Source organism: Coenobita brevimanus, chromosome 86 (assembly GCF_032717465.1).
Source record: "Coenobita brevimanus isolate Jiangsu-jjx chromosome 86, ASM3271746v2, whole genome shotgun sequence".
Taxonomy (NCBI): domain Eukaryota; kingdom Metazoa; phylum Arthropoda; class Malacostraca; order Decapoda; family Coenobitidae; genus Coenobita; species Coenobita brevimanus.
In genome coordinates this window covers 24,036,922-24,051,236 of record NC_137039.1, presented here as the reverse complement: position 1 = coordinate 24,051,236, position 14,315 = coordinate 24,036,922, and the positions used below count along the sequence as shown (strand labels likewise).

Here is a 14,315-nt window from a genome sequence, read left to right as displayed (position 1 = left end):
CAGCAGTAATTTTTTTTATTCCCCTCACCTACTACGTGAAATAAACCGAAAAGGGACAACAATCTGGGCCAAGTTAAGGTAAAAGGACTATATAGCAAAGAGTAAATGGCACAGCCCCACCCAATACATCGTTCCCTCTTCCACCCAGAGCAACAAGGCGTACGAAGAGGAGGCGGTGGAGGTGGTGGAGGAGGGCAAGGCATCCACCCACATCCCCGGTACGCCCCCCACCCCCACGGCCACCCTACCAGAGGCAAGGGGGGAGGTGAGGCAGCTGAAGCGGGAGGTGAATCCCGTCACGGGGGTGGCGATGCTGAAGGACCACACCGAGACTAATGTTTTGATGGTAAGACACACACAAAGGCCTACACACACACACACAACAATCGAGTACCATATTTTTAGATATACTAAGTATGTGGATAAACAAAAACTAAATTTTAATCACCATAGCCTAATGTGCTTATACCGTATTTTCCGTCTAGCAAATAAGGACACTCTATACACTAATCAGATGCTGCAGAGGGACGCACTGAAATAACTGGGTGGTGGAGCTGCCTGGTTATCCACACACTCCTTAATTTCCTCCCTGTACCCCGAAAAAAGGGATGGTGCACTACTAGAGGGGGTCAACTTCAGCCAGCAATCTACAGGGTTGACGTTTCAGTTTTTTTTTTTTTTTTTTTTTTTAACGCCAAGTCCCCCTTTTTTGGATAAGGCCTAAGGCGTTGCCCCTGGGTAGAGGACTTTGGTTTGGAGCGTGTAGCATTTTATGACCGGATGCCCTTCCTGATGTCTACCAATGACTCTTGGGTGGATTCGATCCTCCGACCCTTCGGTCAGAGCGGAGCGCTTTAACCAACTGAGCCGGGGCTACAAAACAATAATTACTACTACATCAACTACTACTACTACTACTACTACCACCACTACTACTACTACCATTCTCTTTCAGTCGCCGTGGGTGCAAACGTCTCGCTACGAGAGGGTGTTCTCCACTGGCCGCTTCTCAGCCCTCCTCATGAAGAACTTTATCAGGCTCTGGAGGAATAAAGGGTCAGTAAAGGCCTAGTATGAGCACTTTAATAATAATAATAATAATAATAATAATAATAATAATAACAACAACAACAACAGAAGTAGTAGTATATGAGGGCTGAACCTCTCTGAACCTCACCCCACCTCGTCCTTAGGCGGAGAAAAGTGATGATGATGACTGTATTCGGAACAAAGAGTTAGTAGCATGTTCTCTAACCTTTAACCCCTTCAGCCTGAGGACGTTTTTGTTTTCCATACCACACTCCCTTACCCTCTCTTCCTAACAGATGCCTGCTTTTCTCCTTCCTGCTACCCCCTCCACCATCTCACACTCCCCTTCTCATCTTCCTACTACCGTCCCCCCTCATCTCACATTCCCAGCCTACAAGTTCCTTCTCTTCTTCCCATTGTTTTCTTCCTAACTCTCCATCTCACCCTCCCCTACTCTCTCCCATACCAGTTCCTCCCCTTCTTTTTCCCCCTTTCGTTCTTCTTCCCTCTCCATCTTACATTCCCCTCCTCTCACCCCTATAAGATCCTTCTCTTCTCCCCGTCGTTTTCTTTTTCCCCGTCCAAACCATACTCTGCTCCAGTCTCCCCCACAGTCTTTTTTCTCTTATCCTTCCTTCTGTCCCTCCATATCACACTGCCTTCCCGTCTCCCCGCAGGTTCCTCCTCTTCTCCTTCCTGCTGCCACCCCTCCAGACAGTGCTCTTCTGCCTCACCGTAGGAGGGACGCCCTACGGTCTGCCCATGGCCATCGTCAACACAGACCTCGGCTATCAGTACAACAAAACTATTCCCATTCTGCCGGACATAAACATCAACTTCAATTTGTCCTATATTTTTCTGGACGATATGAACGAAAGGACGATAGAAAAGGCGAGTAAATAAAAACTCTGCCTTCAGTTTGTCCTATCAAACTCTCTATCAAATTTTTCTATCTTTTTGTGGGCGAAATTGGTGACTAAATAGCAGGATTCTTTCACAAACTTTTCCCACCACTCTCCAAAATTTCTCAACAACTTCCAACTGTTTCTCCCTCATCCACAGCACTACTACCGAACCTTCGACGACGGGTACCAGTCGGTGTTAGACGGTCAAAGCTGGGGTCTCATCTTCTTCAACGAGTCCTTCACCAGAGGCATCCTGGCATTCTATGCGGGTGACATGGAGGAGTTGTTGCCCGGGGTGGAGGAGGATGACAAGGAGCAGAGCAAGATCCAGGTGTATATGGATAACACAAGTGAGTCTGGGTTACTTTTGAGCCAGGGCATGATGATAGGGATGATGATAGTAGTAGTAGTAGTAATAACAACACTGATGATACTGATGATTACTTTTTCGAACTATACTAGAAGCAACAGCAAAGCCACACCATCAAAACACCCACACTCCTATACTCTTTTTACTCTAACTTGGCCTAAAACTGACACCTTTCCATCTTGAATGTTGATCTATAATATGAGATTAACACAAGAACATAGCACCAGTCACGAAGTGCAATGGGAAAGAGGCTGACAGTAAAAGGCCTATTGTTTTCTCCTGTCATTGAGACACGGGATATAAGCTACAAAAGGACGAAAATCTGTACCAAGTTAAGGTGAAAGAACTAGAGAACTACATTTCTCTCTTTCTCTCTCACCCAATAATTTTCTCGCGCCTCTCCAGCAATTTACCTCCCAGCCAATCACCTCCACGCTCCATTTCCTTCAATTAGAACCCGGAGCCAGTCATTTGACCGGGTAGTTTCTCTTGCTCACTTTTTTTTTTTTCTATTTAATCGAGTTCCTGAAGGGACGCAAATGGAAACACACACATACACACACTCTCTCTCTCTAATGCCAGACCTCCAGACCAAGATATATATTGCTATAACCCTCGCTCTCAAGCCTGACCTCCAGATCAAGATTTATATTGCTGTATCTCTCTCCCTCCCCCCCCTTCTCTCTCTCTCTCTCTCTCGCTCTCTCTCTCTCTCTCTCAAGCCTGACCTCCAAACCGATATTTATATTACAACTCTCTCACTCTAATAATGAGAGAGAGAGAGAGAAAGAAAGAGAGAGAGCGTTACCCATGTCACAGTAGCCTAGTTATATATTTTTCATTTTTCTGCAGACTATCAGATTTCCGCCACGCTGGGCATAGAACTGTTTAGGTCCGTGGAGAGATTTGTGGCCGACTTGGTACAGCTCACCGAAGACACCCTTAACATCACCGTCGACACGACCAAATTCGCCTTCCCTATACAGGTGGGTAGGTGGCACTGCAAACATTCGACCCTTGCTTAACCCCTTCAGTTCGATTACTCTCTCTCTCTCTCTCACACACACACACATTTACAAACAACGTCTAATCTAAAAATGGCCTCCAATCCCAACACACTCTAGTCTCTCCATCCAGGCGTTACCAGCATCCTCCTGCCGGCACTATATTACTAGAGTTGTTTTTACCTGTCCAGGCTCAGACACTCCCACAACTTGAGTACTATGTTGTGGCTGCAAAAAATTCGATGAGGTTCAGTTACGAGGTGTGACTCAATCTCTTTGGTTAGCAGTAAGGTCGATCTTTTAATCTGATAACACCTGGCGATCAAATGAGCTGAGAGGGGTTAGGATTTTTCGTCAGGTTATAAAAATGAATAGCAAGCACAAAAGCAATCAATCAATCAATAAGGAAGCATGGATAAAAATGTAAATTAAATATATAGATAAATAAAAGCTACAATACCCTCCACCCCTGACCTCATTTTCTACCCTCAGTTTGAGTCACCTGTGTACGGCACCTCCAACGCATCATTTACAGACTTCATGGCGCCTGGAGTACTTCTTTCGTAAGTCTATTTTTCATTACACCTGCTTTTAAAAGGGAAGGAGGTTATGATTTCAACCCTGCCAGTTTGTTGGTGCGTCCGTCTTGTCTATCCATAAGCTCACGAAAAAGTAGTGGGTAGATCATGATAAAAATATACATACAAGGAATTGTTATACCGACTCGATGTTGAAGTCAATAATCACACACTTGGGGGCGGGGGGAGGGAATACATCAAAAGAAATGGACGACTCAAAGGTGCCTTAAAATTTGCAACAAAGGAAAAATTCAGAATGGAATTAGATGTAAACAGGCACTCCACTGGGCCGAACTAATATGTAGAATAGATGCATTACACAAAACTACGTCAGTAAGTCCACAGAGTAAATATTTTCTCTCCGATGCAAAACTATATTTCAAATGAGCAGACAGACAGATGTGAATGTATGATTTCTGTTCACGGCTGGTAAAAATAATAATAATAATAATAAACCAAGGCATTAAGGATACACGAGCTATGAATGGTGTGGGTCAAGTCATAGAACTATCACAATGCGTGCTGAGTACCCATTTAGCAATAAAATCTGTCGGTAAACTTACTGAGCACCAAGTGAACAAATTACGGTAAAAGAAAAAAACACCTACAAAAGTCCATTCTCCTGTCCTGCCTCTCTTTCATCACTGAACTCATAAATACTTGAATGTAACAAAGAGGATAAAGGCGCATCATCATCAGTCTACTAGTCATAATATGCACTTTTTTCCATTACGTCCCATGCAAACATCCGACTCCAGTGACGAGAGAGGAGCAGGAGAGGTGAAAGCATTTTTGTAGCCGACTCTACATATACTCGTACCAAAAGACAAGGAAACAGTTATACTCTCTCCTGCCATTAAACTTTTTGCCCCCTCTGCCCTCAGCATCACCTACTTCATGGCGGTGGGACTAACAGCGCTCAGCTTCATCATGGAGAGGAAAGAAGGGCTACTGGACAGGTCGTGGGTTGCTGGTGAGTAGTGTGTGTGTGTGTGTGTGTGCACGCTTGCGGTGCGGTACGGTGTGAGCGTGCGTGCATGTTCTTACCTAATTGTATCTTTACAGGAATGAGTCAAGCTCGTACTGTCCCGTGTCTTAGACCATATTTATCGTACATATCCTTAAATTTGTGAATTGTTTTGGCACACACAATTTCATTCGGTAGTGCATTCCATTGATCAATTGCTCTGTTTGGGAAACTGAATTTCCTTACGTCTTTATCACCTCTCTTCTTATGCAGTTTTTTGCAGTGTCCTCTTGCTGATGCTTCTCCATATGTTAAGTAATCATTTATGTCTATTTTCTTTCCTGATATGCACTTATATAGCATTATCATGTCACCTCTTTTCCTTTTCTCCTGTAGTGTTGGTAGATTCAGTTTATTTAGTCTTTCTTCGTAGCTTAGGTCCCTTAAGCTTGGTATCCATCTTGTAGCGGCCCTTTGAACTTTTTCAATCTTGTCTATATGCTTTTTGAGATGAGGACTCCAGACTATTGATGCATATTCCAGGGTTGGTCTAATGAATGATGTTATTATCCTTCTTAGCATAGTCTTCATTTATGTATGTGAATGCTATTCTCATATTTGCAAGCAGTGTATACATGTTCCGTACCTTCTCGCTGATGTGGTCAGCCGGAGATAGTCTGTTATTGATAATCACACCTAGGTCTTTCTCTCTTTCTGATGTGTATAGGGTTTTATTTCCTAACTTATAATCCCAATCAGGTCTTTTTCCACTTTTACCAAACTTGATTACATGACACTTGTCCACATTGAATTCCATTTGCCATGTACTACTCCATTCATGAAGTTTTTTTAATTCTTCTTGTAGCTCCCTACAAGAGTCTGTGCTAGTAATTCTCCTTTGTATTTTTGCATCATCTGCAAACATATTCAGATAGCTCTCATTTCCAGTGTTACTGTTTATATCATTTATGCACACTAAAAACATGATTGGTGCCAGCACCGAACCCTGTGGTACTCCACTAGTCACTTCTTTCCATGATGAGTAGTTTCCTCTTAGTACTGTCCTCATTTCTCTTTTTATGAGAAAGTCTTGCATCCAACAAAACAGTTTGCCTCGAATTCCTCCTTGATGGTACAGCTTCCATAAAAGTCTTTGGTGTGGTACTGTGTCAAAAGCTTTCTTGAAATCTAAATAGATACTGTCCACCCATCCTTCCCTTTCCTGTATTGTGTTTGTTACTCTGTCATAGTAGCTCAACAGATTAGTAACACATGATTTTCCTTTTCTGAAACCAAACTGTCTTTCTGTTATCATACTGTGTTCTTCTAGATGATTTACCCAAGCTTTTCTTATAAGTTTTTCTAATACCTTGCTTACAACACTGGTCAGTGATCTTGGTCGGTAGTTGAGAGGATTTTGTCTATTTCCTTTCTTGAATAAGGGGACTATATTTGCTTTTTTTCCAAATATCAGGTAGTTTCCCTTGACACAAGGATTTCTTGAAAATTAAAAATAATGGTTTACTTAACTCCTTTGCACATTCTCGTAACACCCAACATGAAACTTCATTAGGACCACTTGCTTTTCCTCTGTCTAATCTACTTAACTCCTCCTGTATTACTTTTTCTGCTATTTGTTTATCTGGTAGCATGTGTGGACATGCGTGTTCCACATAGTCCCTCTCAAATTTTTTTTCTTCTGTAAAAACTAATTGGAAATTCTTATTTAGTGCTTCAGAAATATCTTTCTCTTGTGTATAAGTGATTCCCTCGTCCGTAATGGATTGTATTATATCTTTTACTTTGGTTTTGCTTCTGATATAGCTGTAAAACAGCTTTGGTTGATCACTACTTTTATTTATTATATCTTCCTCAAACTGTTTTTGGGCTTCCCTCCTTATTCTTGTATAGTCGTTTCTTGCCTGTTTGTAATTATTATACGCCCTTTCACTATTGTGTCTTCTGTATCTATTCCACAACAAATCTCTTCTTTCTTTTGATTTTTTACATTCTGTATTGAACCATTTCTGTATTTTCTTATCTGCTTCTTTGTGCTGTGGGATATACTTCTGGACTCCTATTTCATAAAATTCACAAAATTTTTTATATACAGCATTTAAATCTTGTCCTCTAAGTTCATTTTCCCAATCAACTTCTAAGAAATACTTCTTTAGGTCTTGATAATTTCCCTTTTTATAGTTTAGGCTCTTTTTGTAACTGTCATTGCTGTTTACTATGTCATATGCTATCCTGAAGTTATAATTTAGTACTGCATGATCGTTTTTGCCGAGTGGAGGGTGATATATTAAACTGTCAATGTCATTTTCTTGCCTAGTAAATATTAGATCTAGCACTGAAGGTACATAAAGTCCTCTTTTTCTAGTGGTTTCCCTCACATGTTGTTTTAAGAAAAACTCTTGTACGAGATCCAGGAGCTTTTGGTCCCAACAGCTTTCTTGGCTATTTATATCTAGAGTATTCCAATGTATATTTGTATTGAAGTCCCCAGTTAGTATAATTCTTTTCGATTTCTCTTCCATTTTATGTAGCAAGGATCTTATACTCTGAATTGTACTCTCTGCCAGGTCCTCATATTCGTCTCTTTCCCATGTGTTTGATCTGGGTGGCATATACAAATTGGCTACAATTACTTTACCTTCAGATGTGTCGATCTCTACTGCAATCAGTCCTACTTGTGATGGTATATCTAGGTTTATTTCCTTGACTTTTAGATTTTTCTTAGTTAATATTATAATCCAACTCCTTTTTTAAAATTTCTGTCTCTTCTCCATATATTGTATTCCTCTAAGTTTAGTATGTCATTGGATATCCTTGGTATTAATTTTGTCTCAGTTAGGCATATTATTTGTGGTTCATTTTCTCTGACATAATCATTCACCTCTAGTAATTTAGATACCATTCCATCCACATTTGAGTACATCAACTTTATAATCTTGTTTATATACTTGTCATGACATGGTTCTACTAACTTCCTCCTTTTTCTTCCATCCTGTTTGTGTACCACTTTCGTACCTGCAATCCTATTACTTTGTAAAAAAAAATTCTTCTTGTCCTCTTCTGATCTTCCCTCATTTTTTGTTTTTGCTTCCTCCCTTTTCTCTTTCAGTAATTCCAGTTCCTCTTGTGTTGGGCATCTTTTTATCCATACATTTTTGAACTCCTCTTTTTCCATAAGATTCTTTGCATTTTTTAGTATCTCTTCCAGTGTTTACACTCTGGAAAGTCACCTTTAGAGGTCTTGTCTTGCTTTTCTCGTATTTCCCTAACCTTTTGTGTTCCTCTATGTCTTTACTACAGATTTCCTCTGATACTTCTTTCAGTAAGCTCATTACATTTGCCATCTCCTTTTTGTCTCTAGTGATCTTGTTTTTAATTTCCTCTTCTATACCGGTGATTACTATTGATTTATTTATTTCTACTGAATCTCTGACTAACTTTGGATTGTTTTGGATTATTCTTTTCACTTCCTTTTTAATGCTTTTTTCCTCCACCCTTGTTTCTAAGTCTTTCTTTACTTTTACCATTTCAGCATACGTGGTTTCTACATCATTTTTGTAGCTTTGCACAGCTTCATTCACCTGTGTTATCTTCTCAGTATCACTGCTCTGGTCCATAAGACTGCTTGCTTGTCTAATTGTCTCTGTGTCATTTTTTAACTCTTCCATAACACCCTCGTGATTGACTACTGTACTTCCCATTTCACTCACTTTCTTCCTAAGCGTACTCAATTCCACTGTTAGTTCACTGATGGTTGTGTCTTTCTTATTGGCCTCCCTTCCTAGTTTTTCTATCTCTTCCTTTTGCAAGTGCATTTGCTTCTTTATTTCATCAATTTCATTTTTGAAAGCCATTTCTAGTTTGTGTACACGTTCAACCAGCCTATTGTGGGTCTCCACTTCAACCAGTTCTTGGTAGAAATCATCATTTTGCTTTTTACTTTTATCCCTCTTCTTTTCCAAATTTGTTTTACTGAAGTTTGTATCCATTTTGTAATACTAAATGAACAGAGTACGTACTTACAGAGTATGCACGCTTTCCCCGTGTTGCTGTAGTATAAACAAACCAAGCTGACTCAACGCATCGTGGTTCTTTGTTGTTTGAACCAGTCTTATTTAAACTTATTATTTCTTTACCTTTTAATAATGAAAAATCATTTAGTCTAACCTGGTACAGAGCTTGACTCATTCAAAGATACTAATTTAGGTAATTGCCACTGGCCGTGTTGTTTTGGTACGGAGCGCCGATGTCCGACGTCTGCATCTGATGACTCCCTGTGTGTAGTACGATGTGGTACTGCATGTGTGTGTGTGTATCCATCCAAATGTGTGTATCCTGTGTACATCTGTATCTCTATGTTGGCTACTGGTCTTGTCTGTGGCTATGGGTATCTTTTTAGGTCTGGCTGAGTGTTGTTACGTGTTATAATAAAACTCTAGATTTAAAAGTATAGTCATTTTTCAGCTTACACTTTACATCTCGCATGTTATATTATCCTTTATTCGGACTAACCTCACTTCACAACTTACCTCACCTAACAACTCACCTCACTCCGAACACATTTATCACCTAACCTCACCTCATCCCCCTCAACTTCATCTAACCTCATCTTACCTTTTGACCTCTTACCTCATCTCATGTCGGCCTTTTTGCACCTTTTAACCTCACCCCATCCTTCCATAGCTCACCAAATATCTCACCGTCTTTTAATTCCTCATGTCATTCCTCCTTTTCTCACTTCATGTCACCTAACATCACCTTATCTTTTAACCCCTCATCTCATCGCTACTTAGTTCACATGCTGTCACATCCCTTAGCCTTGTCTCACTGCTCCCCCAGTCCTGAAAACGGATGCCATCATATGGCTGCTTCATTGCCTGAAAAGCCCCTCAATTACTTCACATCCTTCAAAAGGAGTATGGTGGGCTGTAGAAATAAAACTTCAGTCTTAGTCCATAAGATTCGCATTTCAGATGAACCTGGAGCTACAAATACACTACTACGCTTCATTTTTTTTACTGAGGCGAAGATGCACTTGACAGGTTGATGATGACTGGCTGAATGTAACATGTCCAAAAAATATTTACTATCCCAAGTTTCCCCCTCAGATATTTGTTGTCAGTTAATAATGCTACATTATGAAGTAATATTGCATTCAGCCAATAATCACCAATCTGTCAAGTTATCTTCGCCTCGATAAAAAAAACGGAGTATAGTACTAGTACTGTTCCTACTGCTATTACCACCACCACTACTACTGCTACTATTACTACTACTGTTGCTACTACTACTACTACTGTTGCTACTACTACTACAACTGCTACTGCTACTCACCGTTCCTCTCCCTCCTACAGGTGTACAGTCAAGTGAGGTGATGCTGGCCTTCCTGGCGACACAGATGCTGGTTATGCTGGTGCAGATCGGGCTCATCCTGGTGTTCATGTTCCCTGTGTTCCAGATCCCGTGTGTGGGGAGCATGGCCTGGGTCATACTCCTCGCCGTACTGCAAGGCTTCTGTGGGATGAGTTTTGGTGAGACAGACAGGGGGAAAAGTTTGTGAGAATGAAGTTGGGTAGGGCGGCGATACAAGAAAGTTAACTATGGGTGTATGGATAAGCTGGTGGGTGATAAATAAGGATGTGAGGCCCGAAGGGTTAAGCAGAGACAAAAAAATTAAGTAAAAACAAAAGAAATGAGGTGAAAGTGAAGTTAGGTGGGGCCGAGAGTCAAGGAAGTGAATTGAGGGTGTATGGATTGCCTGGTGGACAGTAAGCATGGGTGTTAAGCAAGTAGGGTTTGGCAGAGGTAAGAAAGTGAAGAAAAGTGAAGTAAGATGTGTGGCAGGCAAAGGGTTGGCAAGAAAGTGAAATAAAGTAATGTTCTGAGGCACCAACATAAAGTATGTAAGGCAAGGGAGGTGATGTCTTGCAAGCAGAGCTGTTTCTTACTTCACCATTTTGATTTTGTTTCCCCACTAACTTTTGGCTAAATAACATCCCCTCACTCATATTCTTTCCCAATTCTCTCTCTCTCTCTCTAATGGCACCTCCTCGCTATGGGTTTTAAGGTATGTAACTATTTGACTTTGCACCTCTCTCTCTCCCCAGTTGATCTTATTTCCCATTTTATTTCCCACCACTTCCAGGCTTAATGACGTCGGCCATTGCCAATGACGAGAACACTGCAATAATGATGGCACTTGGCGTATTCTACCCGCTCCTCCTCCTCTCTGGCATCGTTTGGCCCATTCAAGGTGTCCCAGTTGCTCTAAGGTAAGATTGTGATAGCTGTGTTGAAGGTGAGTGAGGTAGGGGTAGTAAATTGTGGCATATTTTAACCAAGTGGTAGTACTGATAGGTGATGAGGATGAGGCATTTGTGACAGTTGTGGTAGGTGCCAAAGATGAGGTACTGTACATAGCCGAAGCTGTGTTCTAACCTCTGATTTCTCTTCACAGATACATCTCGTACATCCTGCCCCAGACCTATGCATGTGAAGCTATCCGCGCAGTCCTCTACAAGGGATGGAACATAACCTACCCAACTGTCTATCTGGGCTATCTCATTACTTTAGGCTGGCTAATTCTTCACCTTATCATTGCGCAAGTGGCAATAAGGATGAGAAAGTGAGGATAAGGGAGCTATGAAGGTCGAAAGATATGGGACAGACAATAATAAGGGGAAAATACTGTACAGTACCAGCCTCCACTTTACACTCAAATTCCTTCCAAATCCTCATCCACTCTCTTCTTACTCTCTCTTAATAATCTTTTCACCACTCTCTTTCTACATATAACTCTCTCTTCCGCTTCTCAACTTCTTCCACGCCCCTATTTCTCATCCATTCATTGTATGCTTTCTTCTTTTGTGCCACAGCCTGTCTCACCTCTTCATTCCACCACGCTGTTCCTTGCACCCCCCTCCGTCTTCTCTTCATCCCACGCACCACATCACATGCTCCACATTTTTCTTCTGTGAATATCCTGCACACACCTTCCACGTCCCCTATCTGCTCCAATTCATATTTGCCCAATCGTTCCTCCACTTCTCTCTTATATTCTGCCTTTTTCTCATCCTCTTGTAACCTTTCCACTCTCCTTGCAAATACTCCTTGTTCCCGTCCTTCCCTTCTTCTATTTCTCCATCTTATTTGGATCTTTAATCTGGCTACAACCAAGCAGTGGTCAGAAAGTCCACTCCCTCAGCCTCTATAAGCTCTTGCATCCATTAAACATCTTAGCATCCTTTCTTCCACACACACATAATCAATCACTGCCTTCCTTTCATTCAGTTCACCACCCACCCCTCTTATCACTCGCCATGTATACCTGTGGATCATTTTGTGCCTGAAGAGGGTATTGGCTATCACCAGCCCCCTCCCAGTAAAAATGTCAACCAACACACTGCCATTCTCCTCTCTCTCAGCAGGCACACCCCACTCACCAACTATTCCATCCACCTTCACATTCCCTACTTTACCATTCATATCACTGATCAAAAACACTCTCTCATTCCTTCCAAACTTTTCCAAGCACAGTTCCACGTTTGTCCAGAACTCTTCTCTCACTCTGCTTGCACGATCTTGCGTTGGCGCATACACGCACACAATCACCCACATTTGTATTCCAACTTTCAATCTTACCCACACAATCCTTGACCCAACTGATCCTTACTCTCTTATATTCTTCTTCCATCTTTTACTCACAACTATACACACTCCTTCTTTTGCCCTCTCATTCTCACCTACTCTTGCACATATACCCCATCCATACTCCCATTCTCTCACACTCTCACTTCACCATTTAGTTTCAGTTACTCCACATACATCAACTTTCACACCCTCAAGCACCTGGACAATCTCTCTCTCTTTCACTTCATCATTCGCACCTCTTACATTCCATGTTGCTATTACCATGTCCTTTGTCCGGTCCTTGGTCGTCATCTTTTGGTCAGTCCTTGTTCGAGGCTTCTTGTTCGTCTTTTTAGTTAGTTGTTTTACGGGGAGGGGCACTAACCCTCCGCCAACCCTTTTAGTTGCCTCATACGACAAGCAGAGACACTGTACAGGAAGGGAAGAGGTTGTGTAGATCAGATATTCATTCTTAGATCTTTAGTGGAAAAGTTTCTAAAGAAGGGAAAGGAGTTGTATGCGGCTTTCATGGATTTGGAGAAAGCATATGACAGGGTCGATAGACAAGGATTGTGAAAAGTATTAAGAATATATGGAGTAGATGAGAAGTTGTTGAATGCTGTGAAGAATATGTAAGATGGTGCTAAGGCTGGAGTGCGTGTGGATGGTGAACTGAGTGAATTTTTCTCTTTGAAGGTAGAGTTGAAACAGGGATGTCATGTCCCCATGGTTGTTCAATCTGTACATGGATGGGGTAATAAAAGAGGTACAAGGTAGGGTAGTGGATGTTGGAGTGGCCCTGGTGAGAGAGGATAGTGTTTGGAAACTCCCTGTACTGTTGTTTGCAGATGATACTGTGTTGTTGAGTGAAGACGAAGGGGAGCTGCAAGGCTTGGTGGATGAGTTTGGGAGAGTGTGTAAGAAACGGAATCTAAATGTGAATGTAGGGAAGAGTAAAGTGATGGTCTTTTGAGAGAGGTGAAGTCAGTGAATGTACAGCAAGGTTGGATGGTGAGGAATTGGAAAATGTGAGTATGTTTAAGTACTTGGGTAGTGTGATGAGTAAGGATGGGGCTTTGGAGGGTGAAGTGCTTGAAATGGTACAGCAGGGAAGAAAGGTTGCTGGTTCCTTAAAAGCAGTGATAAGAAACAGGGAAGTGAGCATGGAAGTGAAAAAGTTACTACATGACAGTATTGTGATACCAACTCTAACGTATGGAAGTGAAGCTTTGACGTTGTTGGAAGGACGCAAGTCAAGAGTGAGAGCAGTGGAAATGAGTTATTTAAGAGGAACCTGTGGAGTCACATGGAGAGATAGGCTGACAAATGGGGATATAAAGGAGCGTTGTGGTGTGGATGTGGATGTGATAGCAAGCGTTAGGAGGAATACACTGAGGTGGTTTGGCCATGTGGAGAGGATGGAGGGTGAAAGACTGACGAAGAGTGTATGTGAGTGAGGTGGAGGGGGGGGGGAGAGGGAGGGGGAGGCCGAGGATGAGATGGAGGGATGGGGTGGAGAGGTATATGAGAGAGGGGGGTGTGAGTTGGGAGCAGGGCAGTGAAATGGTGGGGGACGGGGCGACGTGGAGGCGATTTGTTTGTGGCCACCCCGAACGGGATTGAGGCATCTGGCAATATGTGAGACAGTACTAAACTGATAAAATTAAAGATGAAAACGAAATACAGTAATCCCTCGATCATTCAACATGACAGAGCCAAAGGCATATCCAGATACGAGCGACATCCAGATACGGAGCAATATCCTCTACTGTGCCCATACCCTACCTATACCCAACCTATATGTACATTACCCCT

General features: G+C 41.9%; 1 protein-coding gene across 1 annotated transcript in view; it reads left to right on the top strand.

Moving 5' to 3' along the window:
• Positions 1-11,500, top strand: part of LOC145410613 (ABC transporter G family member 20-like) — a 28,738-nt gene extending 17,238 nt beyond the window's left edge. Inside the window, exons 8-17 of the mRNA XM_080280726.1 lie at positions 191-346; positions 956-1,056; positions 1,707-1,920; positions 2,092-2,284; positions 3,157-3,290; positions 3,801-3,871; positions 4,771-4,859; positions 10,226-10,402; positions 11,017-11,143; positions 11,329-11,500. Coding sequence (XP_080136852.1) covers positions 191-346; positions 956-1,056; positions 1,707-1,920; positions 2,092-2,284; positions 3,157-3,290; positions 3,801-3,871; positions 4,771-4,859; positions 10,226-10,402; positions 11,017-11,143; positions 11,329-11,500 — 1,434 coding nt within the window. The remainder of the gene's footprint in view (positions 1-190; positions 347-955; positions 1,057-1,706; positions 1,921-2,091; positions 2,285-3,156; positions 3,291-3,800; positions 3,872-4,770; positions 4,860-10,225; positions 10,403-11,016; positions 11,144-11,328) is intronic.
• The last annotated feature ends 2,815 nt before the right edge of the window (positions 11,501-14,315 follow it).